The 18,013-nt window shown below is 35.2% G+C and overlaps 1 protein-coding gene and 1 non-coding gene across 3 annotated transcripts; one reads left to right on the top strand and one right to left on the bottom strand.

Annotated features, from left to right (window-relative positions):
- Positions 1-644: 644 nt before the first annotated feature.
- Positions 645-716, bottom strand: Trnap-ugg. The gene has a single exon. It is a non-coding gene; the product is annotated as a tRNA-Pro (tRNA).
- Positions 717-1,807: 1,091 nt separating this feature from the next.
- Positions 1,808-17,998, top strand: LOC112463910 (receptor-type tyrosine-protein phosphatase N2). Of its 2 annotated transcripts, XM_025030599.1 has the most exons (19): positions 1,808-2,115; positions 3,572-3,679; positions 8,131-8,184; positions 8,422-8,482; positions 8,812-8,952; positions 9,419-9,500; positions 9,638-9,738; positions 10,199-10,791; positions 10,853-11,008; positions 11,169-11,209; positions 11,288-11,455; positions 11,548-11,674; positions 11,795-11,862; positions 11,986-12,369; positions 12,528-12,749; positions 13,235-13,240; positions 13,824-14,188; positions 14,528-14,581; positions 14,651-17,998. In XM_025030599.1, exons 2-19 carry the CDS (start codon positions 3,580-3,582, stop codon positions 14,916-14,918), a joined length of 2,991 nt encoding a protein of 996 aa, XP_024886367.1. In that variant the 5' UTR covers positions 1,808-2,115; positions 3,572-3,579; the 3' UTR covers positions 14,919-17,998. The 2 variants fall into 2 exon arrangements, with proteins under 2 accessions (XP_024886367.1, XP_024886368.1); XM_025030600.1 differs by lacking the exon at positions 13,235-13,240 and having other exon boundaries at positions 1,809-2,115.
- The last annotated feature ends 15 nt before the right edge of the window (positions 17,999-18,013 follow it).

Raw genomic sequence — 18,013 nt, 5'->3', positions numbered from 1 at the left:
CACCTGTCAGTCCTGTCAGTCCTGTCACCGTGTCGCCTGATGGCGGCGTCACAGTACTCACTGGAGTCAGGTGACACTGGTGACAGTGGTGACACTGGTGGAAAATGGAAACCGGCCTTTATAATTGCCTTGTCTGTTGCCTGGCATTGTGCACGGGCCTTTAATTGGTTATCGCTCGTGATTGGTCCGCCATGTTGTTTCACGTCAATCACGTCCAATGTAAAATAGGTCCATACTGTCCAGACTCTCTCATGGGGACTCTAAAATCTCGATCTATCTTCCATCAGTTCCATCACGGCACGGCAACTTCAGGCCACTCCAATCTTATCTTGAGGTGAGATTGGTGAGAATCGTCTCAAGTCTGGTACCGTACAGGGTCTCAAGATCGTGCACAAGACAATCTTGAAGATCGACTATAAATACCACCCCATCCCCCCTGCTCTCTCGCCCCTCGCCAAGAAAGAAATGAGAAAAAGATTAATTACAGCTTTACAGCTAGACAACTAGATTATAAAAGAGAAATGTAAAATTGCGAATAAAATGATTTCACGTTTAACGTCCAACGAAAGATCCCATCTTTCTCGATTACACTTTATTGACGAATAAAAATATAAAATGTATAAATTTGCAATTAAAAAAATATCGGGCCTCTCCGGGATTTGAACCCGGGACCTCCTGCACCCAAAGCAGGAATCATACCCCTAGACCAAGAGGCCTGATGACCGTTTCGTTTCAAGAAAGGTAGATCAGGCACGTGCTGTTGTAGGAACATAGCGTAATATGATCTGAATCGCATCTAATTGTAAGAAAGCATTCAAGTGTCGATAAACACAAAAGATATTTTATTCCAGACGATAATTTACGGTAAAATATGTGCGCGCAATGACACGTATGTGTATATATAATTCGAATTTGGGTCTAAATATCGTCATTGTTGGCAATCATAATGATCTCCTCTCTCCCTCTCGGCTGCCATTATAAATTAGAAACGGCATAAATCTCGCTCGGCTGATGGCTCGGCATCGCATCGGGTCGAGCCACTCGAGCCGTCGAGAGCGAGAGCGGCGCGCGGCGCTTCTTCCAGAGGTTCGCGAAAAGCGTAGGTCGCGTATAGCTGCAACAAGTGTTCCCTAATCGATATCACATGCCCTGCCAAACGCAAAACTCTTCCGACGGCGCAACGCGAACAAGGAGCCCTTCGTCTTTTTCTCATTGATGACATCGTCCTCTTACTTTTCTTTAAGAAACCTATATATATCGTGTTTGGGATACATGGCATATATCGTAGCTAGGTCATATAGAATAGAATATAGAAAATAAATAATAATGATACAACTGAAAAGAGTCGATCCATATATGTTTGCCGCGTCACCATCGCCGGCCATTCCTCTTTCCTCCGTCCTCTGTCGATCCCCTTACTCCCCTTGCCGGCCTTGCTCCTATTCTTCTCTAGCTCTGGCGAAATTAAAATTCGTTAACAGAGGATGACTATATACGCTTCGTTCAGACATCGGCAATCGTTTTTTATCCGTCGCGTCGCGTCGATTCGACGACTTCGACGTGGCGCGATGATTTATTTTTTTCACAGGCTGTTTCTCATCCCTATCGTTATCGTTGCCGCGTGTCGACGACGATGTTTTTTTTCTCTCTCTCTCTAGCTCTTTTTCTCTATTCTCCCTCATTGTTTTCTCACGTCTCTCTTTCCTTCGCTTTATCATATTCTACGTTTTGGCTCGGTTGGCCCCCAGGCTCAGTACCCGGCGGCGCGTGGCGCGTTACGACTCACGGCGCGTCGCAATCGATTCACGCCCTGCGCGTCGTCGCCGCCGCCTGTTGTACCTCTTGTACCTCCTCCTCATCGTCCTGTCTGCCCTCGCTACTTCGCTACCTCGCTTTTCAGTTCCAGTTTCCAGTCAGTGCCAGTCGCTGCGGCGGAACCGGCAGCCCTTTACGGGGAGGACATGGTTCAGGAGCTCGCAGTCTCGCACCCAGGACCGCCAAGTGGTGATCGTTATTTCTCTCGCGAAGCAGAACAGTGCGGGTGTTTCTCGTGGTGTGACGCGTACGATATGTGTCGCAGGCTGTGAAAAAGGCTACCCGTTGCGTCACGCCCAGGTGAGAAGTGAGAACGGATCTGCATTTTATATATATGCGTTCCATCCTACTATATGTCTCTCCCCCCTCTCTCTCTCTCTCTCTTTTGTATTTAATCTCGTAAATTTGCAGGAAACTCTTGCTCTTGTGTCTATAGAATTTTTTATTGTATTTAATTTTCTAAGATATACATACTGTACGATTGTGCGTGTGTGTATAGTTAAAGGGACTCTATCAGAATAAGATAAAAATTGATTGGTCGACTTTTCGGTCGCTCTCTGCCTACGTGCTACCATATTTACAATATTTACATTGCGCATTCAATATGCTAAGGGCAAGGGTGAATGAGTTTTTGGAATGGTGAATGGAAAGCGTTCCATTTGCTTTCCGTTGCATATTTTTATTTATCAAGAAAGATCTGCAAAATCAAGAGATTTAAGAGATTATAAAATGATCGCGCATATTATTGAACTGACGTTTTGCTTCCGTAATACCACAATATATTTGAGAATAATAATCTGGGAGAGAATTAAAATCGGATGATATAGTCGCACCCAGGTTTCTTAAGAGGATGTTGATTCGTCTCTGCGAAGATATCCAGGGTGAACGTACATCATAGTTATAAGATGTTCTGTGATTAAATATTCGACTGATTGCGAGACATATATAAGCCCAAGTCTAAATAATCGCGGAAGAAAGACGTGGTTTAAAGTAAGCAGATATATCAGCTAAGAACCGATCGAGGTGTCTAGGACGAAAATCTAAAGATGAAAATAGTCAGCGATATAAAATATTGGCAATTTCTACCTTTAATGATTTTTCTATTTTTCTTTGTCTTTTTTCCTTTTCTTTTCCTTTTCTTCTAAAACTAAAAGTAACTCAAGTTCGTACCACTTCTAATTGTAATCGAGTCATTGAAAGTGTTGTGAATTATGCTGTGTGCGTGTGTTAGTTCTTGCTGGATTTACATTCGTCAATCGAGTGCGGGCACTGTACTCTAGGGCGATGCACTCATTGTCAGGAAGGTATACTTATACTAGCTCTAGAAACTGTTGCTAATAGAAACTAGTCCAAGTGTATTTTCGTATTAAATAATCAATTCGCGAAATAGAACCTTATACGTTACGACGCAATATTTATCACAAAAGCAATGGCAATAACTTTTTAATCTAAAGTTGAAAACTGTAACACAAAACTACTAAAAGAAAGAAATTAACTCATTGCTCACTGCGCAAAACAACGTATTATAAATGATAATGCAAATGATGTAACCGCGCGTTATGCGTTATGCGTTGTGTAGGGTAAGCATATTATTTACACGTTAAAATCGCTAAGATTATGGCGTTTGTATTATTTTTCTACGAATACGCGAGAAGCGTAGGGTAATCCGATCCGATCCGAAGGTTAAATAGGGTAAATAGAAATTATAGACACGCGAAAGTGGGTAGTGTGACATAAAGCGAATTCACAATTGTAGGAACATCTATGGGCCGTAAACGGTGGTGGCAAGGAGGCTTGGTGGAGCTGCTGGTGCTCTGTATCCTCCATTACACCGTCGTTCTGGCCATCGCTGACGGCGATGTCGGTGAGTACGATTGAATATTATTATCCTGCGAGTGCGAAAATAATGGCGTTTATGTTTCTGATTGTGCGAGAATATACTCAATTCTCGACGCGAATACTTAATAATTAGTCAAGTTACGCGATAATTAATTACTCTTTATGCGACGCGAATATATTACAAGATACAGAAGGAATGAGAAATATATTATTGTTGTGTTATAAAGATGTGTCTTTCGATCAATAACGAGAGGTCTGTTTCTTTTTATAAAATATGTAAATCGCTCCGTTTCTATTTAAAAAAGTTATAATTTGCAATTGACAAACATTTTAATTTCAAGCTGCAATGGTTAATAATTGCCGGCGGTTGCCGGCTATATACTTCCTAATAAATCTCTTTTCAAGATTGTGAAAATGCTTCGCCTCTCTTTGCAATTAATAAACGGATGAACTTTAAAGTCTCTCCTTAGAGTCGATAAGCGTGATTTTTAAAAAGACAGGAAATATATAACGTTTCACACGTTGAAAGCGTTCCACTCGATATGTTACATGAAGCAGTAAATGCGACAATATGAAACAAAGGATGAGGAATATATTACGGAGTAGATGTAACAGCACGCTGAGAAAATGTGATATAAATCTACGAATCAACAAAGCTAATGAAATGACTTTCAACTCTGCTACTATTTTAAATGATACAATATAACTGCTTAATATACCAAAGTAAATTTAGTAACAAAATTTCATGACTTTTTTATCTGCTTTTTGAAATAAAATAATAAATCTCTTCAAATTTTCAAGTTTCTTTAAATATATGTACATATATACTCTGTAGCTTGAGATTTTCAAACTTTCTAAATCTAAAATAAATTAAAAATATGAATTTTCAATTTTAAAATATATTTTTTATGTAGCTTTGATCATCAATAACTTAAAATAAATTAATATTTAGAATATTTTTTAAATATAAGAAAATTTACTTAATTTTTATTATTCAATCTTTACTCAATCGATATTTTCGACGATGCTTGAGACGATATTGACATTGAAGTATTAACATCGATCGCATGATACGCCCCAATGTGGTTGACGCCCTATTAACTTAACGCGTGACATTATACTTCTGTAAGTATCATGCTGTTTCGCCACATTTATAAAAAGTGCACTTATTGATTAAGAGTACGTCGGAAGAAATATAAGAAGAAGCGAGTAAAGTAGCGCTCTACTAGTAGCCACGAAAAAGATATTCATTCATATTTATTTACGCTTATTCATTTACATTCATTTTTAAGAATAGTCCTATGTCCTATGATGATGAATGTGGAAAATACACGTATAAAAGTGTTACTATATGTATAAATAATAAATAATAAAAGAAAATTTTAATTAATTAAGTGATGTGGATAATGGAACGGATTCGGTTATATCAAAGTTTTAGTCAACTAATCTTAGTTTTTTTGTATATGTGTGGTGTGCATAAAAAAGCTCGAACAAACATTTCTAACTCGTAATATCCACCAGCTGTTGACGTCAACGGTGAGCTTTCGCGATACTATTATTCCCAGCGCACTTTTAGAAGAAGCCGAGATTAAGGTCGTCGATCTTCATTGATTTCCCCGTTATCATTCTTAGGATACTCCTCATGTACGTGGCTTATATAAATTCACTCGCCGCTTTCGTAATCCATTGCAAAGCCTATATAAAGTTTTCCATGCTTGGCAGGATTATTGAGAAACTTTACATTATAAAAATGTGCACCGCGTCAATAGTATCGTTACCGTTTCTTTTAATTGCGATAACGATATAACGTATTAATGAAGTAACTGAGAGAAAAATAATATTGTTTTATTATAACTGTAAAGTGTGAAGAATTTTAAATAATTGTAAGGAAAATTTTGTCAAACCGAAATCGATTCCAAATTGAGATAAATGGACTCTAAAAACTAGCAAGAGAAAAATACAAATTAACACCAATCACATATGCGATAATGCGAGAATAAATTGTTAAAGGTATAAAAGAATTTCTATTTAGCTTTTGGAATATTTCGATTCTTTTATGTGTAAATTCTTTTTAGTCTACTAAATAGATTCTGGAAAAACAACTAAATTAATATGCTAGGGATAATCTAACATTAAATAGATTTCGACAAATAAAGTGAATTAATATGCTAAAGGAAAATCTCAGACGTGATAACATTAAATAAAAAATTTATATACATACATACATACATATATATCAAAAAGCTCTTTTTCCAGTTTCTTAATTTTCCAATAATTTCCAAAATCTCTGTCTCACAATCTTAAATTTTTAGTTAAGAAAATCCGATCTGTAAATAACAGCTAGTACATATTAGATTAAGAATGTAAAAATTTCAAAGATAATTATGCGAATTGTCGTCATCATTGACGCTCTTTAAATTCGGCAATATTTTATCGTTACATACGCGCGCTCACGCACGTATACAGAGAGAGAAAGAGAGAGAGAGATAAAGCGAGAGAATAGGAGAGAAAAGAAGGGAGGTGTTCGATTTTCGCCCACGACAGCAACTCGACAGTTATCGAACCGTTCATCCCACGCAGCCACCGCCTTCGTGGGCTTCGAGATCTCTCTATCGTATACGCGCGTAATGCCGCTACACTCGATCTCTCAGATCTATCGCGTAACCCTTCGCTTATCTTTTATATATTTTGTGCTCCTTCCTCTCCCCCTTTCACTCCGTTTTGTTCACTTTGCGACACCAGGCAATTCTTTCGTCGCTATTACCAAAGTGCATATGTCCATCGCACAAGTGCATTTCAATATGCATTGATTTTGCCTTTTAATTATCTCTTCGACCGAGAACCCTGTCGACCATCTCCATATATATATTTGATCTTGGCATTTTTCCGAAGATACTTTTTTTGCATTCATTCATTGAAAAAAATATATATATTATATTATGCGAATATTATATATTTAATATTTGATATGTAATAGATATAATGTGTGAAATGATGATCTTTACACTTATATATAATACTAGATATTTATGTGGGTTGTAATTATTTCAATTACAGTTAATCTTACTTATGATTTGTGAAAAACAGGTGGTCTTTCCGCAGCAAATACTGTATGATAAATAAGTACTATATGATATTATAGTAAATTGAATTGTACAATTCAAATATGTATTCTTGCAAACGGTTATGAAAAAATTATAGATTTTTTCTGCAAGTCACTAAACGTTTCAAATATTGTTTAACTCTTACTCTCTTCTAACACATTTTGCTTCTGCATCATATATATATAGATATGCTTATGCATTATGTCTCATTTTATTCCATTCTTTAATCGTTTAGGTTTTTATGCTTTATATTCAAGAAATTTATTTCCTCCTATCAATAATTACCTAAATAAATATATGAATAATATTTTTATTCTTTTTCCAGTATTTCTAGTATTTCAGTATTACCTTCTTTCTTCTTATTCCAGATATACTTTCAGATGCTTTATTTAAAGTTTTCTATAGAAACATCCCCCGTAAGCTAGCATAATAGACATATCAAGAAGACGAGTGCTTAAATGTATACTCCATATTTTTGTGTAATTATAATCATATTAAATCGCACGACCATACACAATCATCTCGCCTTTTAATCGCTTTCGCATTTTGTCGGACGTCAAGCCAATATAATCAAACACATTCTCATTCTCACAAGGAATTCGATAGTAAATCACGTAATAAGAATATAATAATATCTACAAGACAAATAATTTAGTTTTGAAGGGTTTTGAAGGGTTTTGAATAATTCAATACATGAATTCACAAGAATAACAATCGGAATTGACTGTGATTGAGAAGTTATTAAATATTGTAAAGAACTGATTAAAACTCGTAACAAAAGCTCCGACTTTCGAGTCTCTTCCTTTTTTTCTTTCAAAGTTATCTTATAAGGAATGTTAAGTTATTATATCTATATAAGTTTTTAGGAAAACGCGCATGATGAATAGAGATGAATAGGGATGCAAATACATGCGCTTTATTTTGTACAGTGATGATACGAATATATGTATAAGTCACTCATCCGTTCAGAATTATCCGTGATGTTAAACGCAAAGCTATTTCAGGAAATTTGTGTGGCAATTAAATTTAGTCTGTCTCGGACATTTTCAGCGCGCCGCGGAATATTTATTCCGTGTTTTACAAGCCGCAATATGACGCGCGGCAAGTCGGTTGATTGTTTCACAAGCAAACGCCTTCGTTGCACATTTGTGTCAAAATATTTACGCAATTCAATAGAATACATGCTTGAATCTGCATTTGACGCGAATACTTGGAATTGTATGTATGTATGTACATACGACAAAGCTAATTAATTATTACAGTTTGGAAGCACACACGAACACATACACATCCTCGATATCTAATTCAATGTCTCTCTCATATACATATAAAGAGTTTCTCTTAGCTCTTGGCATAATTGTTCTGTTTTCAGGATGTCTATTCAGCGAGGATATATGCGATCCCCAGACGGAAAAATGTTTTGACGGTAATAATTTTGCATAATCTACTTTAATTAATAGTCCTTGATCCTCTTTCATCTTATTACATATATAACGAGAAACTAGAGGCAAATAAAATATTATAAAAGTAGCTTTTCGCATTATTAAGTTTAATCGACGTTAATTAGTTGTATTAATTAATAACAAAGCTGCAATGCATTATTAGCAGAATTCAATAGTAACTTTTTATACATACATCTGTATCATTAACATCATTTTTTCAGATCTGGCATTCGGAAAATGTATACCTCGGTACATGAATTTAGAGAGTGACGATTTATATCGGTAAGTTAATGATAATAAAAATCGTATCCTTAAAACTGAGATATATATTTATGGCATCCATGAATTATTCGCGCTGAAATGTCTACATCTCAAATGTCAACTGTTGTGTAGATATATATGTATATATGAACCAAGCGGAATTGAATCCTCTTTCCGATCAGTTTATTTTATCGCCGGGTCGTCAAACAGTCCCGCTACTTTATCGTCTTTATCGCCTTATTTATTATCGTACACCTACGTAACATTTTAGCGCGATCGACACATAAAGTGTGGCATAATCAATGCGCGTTATTGCGGTGTAATACAACTCTATTCTCTATATCGCGCAGATATAATCTTGATATCGGCGAATTGGAGCTGCTACAATCGGTGAGACTGCAATTGATGAGACTGGAATCCGACGGATACAAGTGGAAACATCCCTTTACACAATGTATTGTGCAAACCTTGTTGCATAATCTCCGATACGGGTACATCGCTTTGTTAGAACTTGTAGTTATAAGTCATAACAAACTGAAATTTGCCAATGGAGATTTGTATATAAACCAATACAACAATTTTTCAAAATTTTAACGTATAGACTTTAGAGACGTCTTCTTTTCTCTTTTTCTCATCATGTAAAGTTTTTACACAGTCAGTAAAAGATATTGTGTGCTACTGTGTGCGCTTACCAATAAATCATTTCTTCAAATCAAATTCTTAAAGAAAGAACGATCAAAAAAGGATTTTAAGTATATATTATAGAAATAGAATAGACATTTTTATGCCGATAAATACTATTGTCCCATGGTAGGATAAAAACACTATCCTTTGTATCTGATATGATAAAATTAACGGAGAATAGTTTATAAATTCGCAAAATTTCGGAAAATTATATATGTGTGCATCAGCCAATATTGAGTATTTCATAAAACGGAACTTGGAAACATTTTTCAGACAAAACAATTTTCGTGATTTTCATCTCTGCGAGTATTTGAAGAAACCACGTTTCGATGAACAAGGTGGACTTATTGACGAGGTTGGTATAAATTGTAATTTAACGGATATCGAGAGATTTTTTTCCTGGTAACGTCATCGTTTGCAATTATTTGTTGAAAATACGGAACTGTTGCAATATTACTCCATAGTAATGAACCATTATCGATTTTTTTTCAGATAGTTCCAGCGGTCGCCATACTAAGGATATCTGCGGATAATGAAAATCCTGAGAGTAATTTGGCCGATGTTCTATATCGTCCCACAGACATCGAAGACAAGTAGGTCTCGCTTATCTCGCTTAAAAAGAGATCGATAAAAAATGACACAAGTACATTCAAAGTTTATGTATTAACGTAAGTTATAACTAACATTACAATTAAATCCGGATTTTTGGTTTTATAAAAAGAGTTTTAAGTAATCATTTCATTAATTTTATATTTTACTTTGCTATTTGAAAATACAACCAAAAACTTAAATAAAAAATTAAGGAAGACATGAATTATTGCATATATAATTGCTGAAAATCAACTTATATGTGTATTAAAATGCAATAAAAATAGAATAAAGCAGCTGGAGAACATACTTATCAAATATATCAAACAAGAAACATAATATTAATAAAAAATACAATTTAATATTTCTTTATTTAATTCTTCTAAACTTTTTAAACATATTGATTTTCTGTGGCGAACAATCATTATTGCCGTACAATCAGAAACTTATGAAATTTGTTTACAGATCTGAATACACGAAATGGCGTAGTGGCGAGAATGATCGGACTTCGGTCAACGATGAGAAATACGACAACGTGTACGGAAAATCACTGAACGATGTGCGCGAACAATTTTATCCGCCCAGAACACGTCGGTTCAGCTTCATCGACGATTATAAAAATGATGTTACCGAGTCATTCGAGGATACTTTGAGAGACGAGGCACTGTCATCCGAGGATGACTATGAGAATACTTATGACACACAACTTTTATCCGCCGACGATCTTGAATTCTTACAGAACGAAAAGTCGCCAGATTACACATTGTTGAAGCCCTCTTCCAACGACGAGACAAATGAGAGGGAATACGAGAGAGTGTTCTCTAGGAAGTATAAGCATCGAAAGAAACCACTGCATCTCAAGTTTTCCGATGCCGATGCGAAAAGGACGGCGATCAGACGCGACGAGGATCTCGATATTGAGAATAGCGAAATTGATGAAGAGAACTCGGCAGAGATCGAGAGACCTGACGGGGATGTTTCTTCGAAAATACGCGGGATGTATACCGAGGGAGGCATTGTGCGACCTACGAAATATAAAATTACATCCGATGCAAGTGGTAAGTTTACACTTGAATAGATTGCTTAAATATATCTTAAATTGAAATGCATCTGACGCAGGAACTGTGCACGATGAGATGTATGACGATGATTTGGATGCGCTTTTATGGAGACGAGAGTTGGCTGGTTTTAAGCGCAGGGAACGCTTAGACGTTAAAAAGCCTGGACCGCCGTTTTCGACGAATAATTACGCATTCAAAACTCAATCTCCGGCTGGTAAGTAAAGCATACGTTTCTAACTAGATCTGCGTTTGATTTATAATTTACGACCAGTTTTCCTATCATTTCGAAATGATTCTCATTAATATCTCAAAGATGCAATTCACAAAACTGTCACTTTGTTTCATTTCGATTTATAGTGTTTACGTTTTTGCAGCTATCCTTGACAAAGAGTATTCCGAGACGGATAATCAGGACGTAAGTATAATCGAGCTCATATTTTGCCTATTGCGACTATACCTAGATGGTAGACATTACAACAATGTCGTATTATAGAATAACGAAGTATATGCACCATTGACTAAGAAGGAATTACCCGGTGATACATACAAAACGAGCGATGATCGGTCAGAAACTTATAAAAATGTCGATTTAGATTACGTCTATATCGTGTTTGAGCAGGAGTTTCATACATGGGTTGAAGGAGAACACGTGGTTACTAAGGTAGAATAGAATAGAACAATAATTTGAAATATTCAAGGAAGACATTAATTCTAAGTAGCATTTTGAATAAACTTTTAAACGTAAACTTTCAGGTTGAAGAACTCCTGGGATTGCCTACTGGAACATTAAGAGATATACGAGTGGGCCGCGCGGAAGTAACGTTTAAAGTTGTTCAAAATGACAAAAATTACAATGCGACTGACGTTGCTAACAGTATCGGTATAATAATTTACAAATTACTTGTTTTATATGAATATGAGCTCTAATAAAAATATAAATATTACGTAAGATGCGAGATAAAAAATTTCGTTTGCAAAAATAAAATATCTTTTATTTTAGATAATATACGTGGTAAATTACAAAATGAGCTAGGAATTGAAGTTATTCGAGCGGGTATAGGTAATAAGGTACTATAATAAATATATATATCTTATATCACTAAATGAACAGATTAAGTAATTGTCAAATAAACATAATATTACCTTAATGTTATCTACCAATGTTGTCAATAAAAGTGCATGTTTTTACAGGTTAAATTACCAGCTACTCTGGAAGTAGCCAGAGAAAGCGAGATGAGTTCTAGTTTTTTCGGTGCATTGGTAGCTGCTGGAGTTGCGGCTGCGATCGCAGCCGCAGTAGTCACGCTGATAATTGCGCGTCGCCACGCCAAATGTCGAGCAAAGCTTGCCGGGCTGGCCACTCCGGATCCAGAAGCATCCAAGGATTATCAGGATTTATGCAGAGCGAGAATGCAGGCGAAACAGCCGAGCGAAAAGTTAGAGTCGCCGCGTATCACCAGTTTGTCACGCGAAAACGAATCCAGTAATCTGCCTTCCAATCGCTCCAGCACATCCTCCTGGGGCGAGGAACCTACTCTCTCCAACATGGACATATCGACCGGTCATATGGTTCTCGTAAGCACAATATAAAAAGGGAGAAAAAGAGAATAAAAAACCATTTTGAATTAAAAAAAAAAATTTAAATATATGTCTCGGAATTTTCGTTGCACTTGATCAATTTGACGAGGCGCTGTAGTGCTACTTCTCATTCCGTATCATACTCATATTTGCAGAGTTATATGGAGGATCACCTGAAAAACAAGGATCGTCTGGATCAAGAATGGGCGGCATTATGTGCTTATGAAGCCGAACCATCGTCTACGGAGATCGCAGAGAGCGAGTCGAACATCAAACAGAATCGTCCCAGCGCGGCACTTCCCTACGATCACTCTCGAGTAGTTCTGAACGATCTTGCAAACGCCAATAATTCCGACTACATAAATGCTTCCACGATCGTAAGTACCTCAATGATATATATATATATATATACACATCTTGTTTCATCAATCCTTTAATGAATTCTCCTGAAGCCTGAACATTCTTTTTCAAAACTAGATATGTTTTATAATTATGATATATTTTATATCTAGTCGTATCCAAAGTAATTCGCAGAACACCGGTAAATAATAAGAAGATTATCGCTCTCTCTCTTTCATGCGTATTGTGAACTCATAAGGATATGTATGGTATATTACATGTCGGGACTTAAGTGCATAATGTTGTGTAAACAAACTAGGATTCAGGAGGATATCATGCTTCAATACGCGAGAAATTCAATATACATGATATAAAAAATAGAAAATTTTCTGATTATTCCATGCAACAGTTGCAAGGTAACTTGTGTAAAAATAAAATAAATATTTTCGTTTTCACGATAACGTTGCTGAAATACGTACGACATTCGGTTTTCCGGCTGCCACACCGCAATGTATACATATAGAAGTCGGTAAGTTTCATAGTTGACCGGCATGTCAAGTTGATCGTTTAAAAATCACAAAATCGTTTCTCGGCGCAATTTGTAAGGCTGACGCTTGCGGTAGATATCTCTCTTTTTTAATGCATCGTAATCGTAACATAAGCGGACGAACTGGCATGTTTATCGAGCAAGAGCTTTATATTTTTTAACTGCACAATTGACAACGTGTCAATCACCGAATTATGTTTAATCCATATATCCGCGTCATAAATGAGAAAAATTCCGAAGAAAAAAGCAAAACTATAGCGATAACAGGAATTTAATGGGATCCATTGTTCGACGCACGATTGAAAATTCCCAGGGTTTAAAGTGATCCCGTTTTAAATTAATAGAAAAAGATAAGACATGGTTTTTTTTACAGGTATTAAATATGATCTGAATCGATTAAGTTGATCGAAATTTTCCTCTTTTTTCTCTTTTTTTTCTTAAATAAGAGCCACGAAGGAAACAACAAACGACTTTTTTTGTTTAATCTTATTTATTATTTACAATGAGGGAGCGTTTATCGAATGTTCATCGAAGCCGTAGCCGTAATATCGTTTGTTCATTGCAGACGGATCACGACCCTCGGAATCCGGCTTACATAGCTACACAAGGGCCATTACCGCAGACCACGGCTGATTTCTGGCAGTTGGTTTGGGAACAAGGCAGCGTGGTGATTGTAATGCTGACACGACTTACCGAGGAAGGCCGTGCCATGTGCCATCGTTACTGGCCCGAGGAAGGATCGGAGCTCTATCATATCTACGAGGTACATCTGGTGTCGGAACACTTTTGGTGTGACGATTACCTAGTGCGCTCCTTCTATCTGAAAAATCTGCGCACTTGTGAGACTCGTACTGTCACGCAATTCCACTTCCTCTCCTGGCCGGAGAACAGCGTCCCGTATTCCACAAAGGCTCTGCTCGAGTTCCGTAGGTTCGTGCCGATTTAACTATTTACTAGTATTTTATAAAGACACGCACACATAAAGTGCGTCACTTTTATCGTTACAATATACGTAATTCATTACGTATATTCTATATATAGTATTCTCTCTATATTATTATACATAAATTGTTATATTTATATACTATCAACAGATTGTTATCTATACGATAGCGTTCAAAAGATTTAATTGAGAATACTACGTTTTGCATATAGTTATTTATATATTATTAAGAGTCCAAGATAAGAATTATACGTATTATATATATCTTACATTGAACATTGTTCAAAAATAACTTTTCAAGTTATTTCGATTTTGTCTCTTTCTAGGAAAGTTAATAAATCGTATCGTGGTAGGTCATGTCCGATAGTAGTGCACTGCAGGTAAGTATATATTTTTATATTATCCAATATAGGTGTATCGGTGTATTCTCATATTTGATCGTCTCACAGCGATGGAGCTGGGCGAACCGGTACTTACTGCTTGATCGACATGGTCCTAAATCGTATGACGAAGGGAGCGAAGGAAATCGACATCGCCGCTACTCTGGAGCATATTAGAGATCAAAGGCCCAATATGGTTGCTACGAAACAACAGTTTGAGTTCGTCCTAATGGCAGTGGCGGAAGAGGTACATGCGATTCTCAAGGCTTTACCCGTATCAAGTGAGAAATCTGTTACGGCTACCGGTTCTTCGCCACCCACGAAAACGGAGCAGTAAAGCTGAAGCTGCGACGCAAATTTAATCCTAAACGGTATAAAATAGGCACCTGATAAAAACACCTTTTTAATTCTAATAGATTTAAGAAAGAATTATTTCTTCATGTTTGTTTACAAGTTTTATGAAAAAATTCAGAAAATTTAATAATTTTCTTAAGTGATTTTTGAAACTCTGTTCTTCATGATTTCAGTATCGTTGTTGTGATGTTTGAAAAATCTGATTGTATAATGTGTTTGTCAGCTATTTTATACTCTTCAGGATTAAAATAATCATAATCGAGACGCGAACGAGAGTAAAAGGTATATATTCTATTGATTTCGATGTGTCATGAAAAAGCTAAATACTTTTACTAGCTGTTTACTACGATGTATCCTACTGGAGTAAAGAGTGAATCAATCGGTTATTTCGTTGAAATTTTCTACACGCTCAGTATTTCCCGATTGACGCACCTTCGCGTAATTGGTTTTAGAGTGCACCAATCGTCGCGAGCTTCTTTTTTCGTATTCTGATTCTGATTGTATTTCCCCAAAATGCGAAAAGAAAGATAGTCGATTTAAATTCCTACGATGAAAAATATGTAATCATATATAGTCAGAGAAACGTACTAATTTAAATACAGTTTTAATTTAAGTACAATGTGTAAAGAGAAGGAAAGTAAGCGATGTACTTGTATAGGTATGTTAAGACAGCTTCAAGTATAATGAATTTATGAATTTTAATATTTTTTTTATCGCTATGTCGTCAGATGGTACTGTTTTATTACATCGACTAATCGCATAATGTCTCTTTTCGCTCATTCAAACGCGGCCTATTTCAAAGGTCAAGTACCTGTAGACAACAAACAGACAGACGGACACGATTAGGTGTTACTCGAGGCATATGTATCAACAACTGAACGATTATTATACTGTGCGATCGATCGGTGAAACGACGGAACATTTTATACTAGTAGAGTCTAACTAGCACCTCGATTTCTTATCATTAAACGCGGCCGTTTGAGATCGGAGTTTTTATTTGTTTCATATAAAGATTATATTCAGTATTAATGGACTGACGATCAGACTGGCTGCGTTTAACACTAATTATGCGTTGTGAATACGGGCCGGGATTTTTATTGTTTGCCGTGGACAAAATATATTGTTTTTTTGTAGATGAAAAAGTTTATGGAATATTTATATATAAAATCACATCGCGCTGTCGGAAATTGTATCGGATTTTAATACTTTATTAAAATTGTATATATCATACACTGGCTCAATCTAATCATAATTATTTAAATTTATTTATAATGTGAAACACATTTGCGAAAAACGGGACATTCCTGTTATATTGTAAAACATTTTGCAAAAAGACAAGATTATCTAACGTGTACATAATTTGTGTACACTGATTGAATTACATTAATTCCTACGTGCCCTTCGATTAACGTGCTTTAAAATAGCTTTAAAGGAATGGGTGAATTTTTCGATCTCGAATTCATATTTCGAATTTATTAAATTAAATAATATACAGCGTAAACCAATCAGCTAAGTCAATTGCATGATAACTAAAGTACGTATATGACCATTTACAGTTTTGCATGGAACATCTACTTCCTAACTTTATTTCCTTCATAAAAAATTCTTAATATGTTGTATTTTTATTTTATAAACGAGTTGAATTATTCGTGAAAGTATCACACAAATATGAGATTTTATTATACTACAATATCGGGAATATATTTCAAGTACGCGATTGATCGATCGGACAGCCACAAACCATTATATCAATTCGCAAAAAAAAAAGAAGACAAAAAACTGCGTATATTTATGCTATGAAATGATCTAGTCAATAGTTAATAAACGTTTTATTTTCCAGTATTGCTATAAGAGAGTTGGTAATGTAACTTGATGTTTTACACTACAGTATTCTGTGTGCGTGCGATCGTTTTGCTGGGAAAAATATAGCTTGATGAACGTGATGTTAAATGATGCAGATTACATACGTAAATGTAAGCGCTGATAGGAATATTATATTACTATTTTATTACCGTTTGGCGATTAAATTCACATCAAAACTTTTGACAATATAAGTTTACTAGTATTATTTTTTGTGCTAAAAAATGTATTCTATACATATCTGTAACATCTATTTCATTTATCGAGAAATATGAATTTTTAGAAATGAAAATTAAGAAAGGAATGTAACAGCATTTTTTAATTAAATATATTTTTGGAAGCAATGTCAAAATTGACACTAACAAAGGGACAACAAACTCTTGACCCCTCGAATTTTATCAAATTTTTAATATGTTACAGTACACTCCATTCATTAATACAAGGTACAGTAACTCTGTATAATGGGCAATAGTTTATGAAATAATTCATGTTTAAATTTTTCACGTATGAAATTGTTTTAAAAATCTGCAAAATAAAGTTCATTTATGTATTATAAATAAAAAAAATAGAATTATAATGATATTCCAAAAAAGTACATACAATTAACAAAAATACAGTAAATGACAGTTAATCTTCGGTGTCAAAAACTTTCAATTTGCCCATCATCAATATTATAGTCATAATGAGTACACGTTTTTGAATGGTATCTATCATAAAAACATTTAAAACGTTACTAATTTGCGGCAAGCGTCTTTTATTAATGCAACTTCTTCGCATAAGCATAATTTATCATTGATATAAAAAAAATTTAACATTAATATTTTAAAAACTATTGCGCATTGGACAGAGTTTACTGTACTTTGTATTAGATAAATAAAGTGTACTGTAACATATTAAAAATTTAGCAAAATTCAAAAGTTCAAGGGTTGGTTATCCCCTTATAAGTGAAATTGGTGATAGATTTAAGAATTAATGTTTCACGAGCCTATATAATTAATTGTTTCACAGCCTTGCGTGATGAAAATATTATTTTAGAGGGGATTTTGAAAAGCAGGAACACTAATGTACCTTGAAACTGTGTCAAACTTTGCTTGATCACTGCAACTGAGTTTGATTAGCCTTCTTTAGCACCGACTGACTCACAAAATAAATTCTATATTTTTATGTAAAGGGATGACTATATATATATAAATATATATACATATATATATATATATA

Source organism: Temnothorax curvispinosus, unplaced genomic scaffold, assembly GCF_003070985.1.
Source record: "Temnothorax curvispinosus isolate PA1 unplaced genomic scaffold, ASM307098v1 QBEX01013735.1, whole genome shotgun sequence".
Taxonomy (NCBI): Eukaryota; Metazoa; Arthropoda; class Insecta; order Hymenoptera; family Formicidae; genus Temnothorax; species Temnothorax curvispinosus.
Note: the sequence above shows the minus strand (reverse complement) of the source record. Positions and strands in the feature narration are given on the sequence as shown.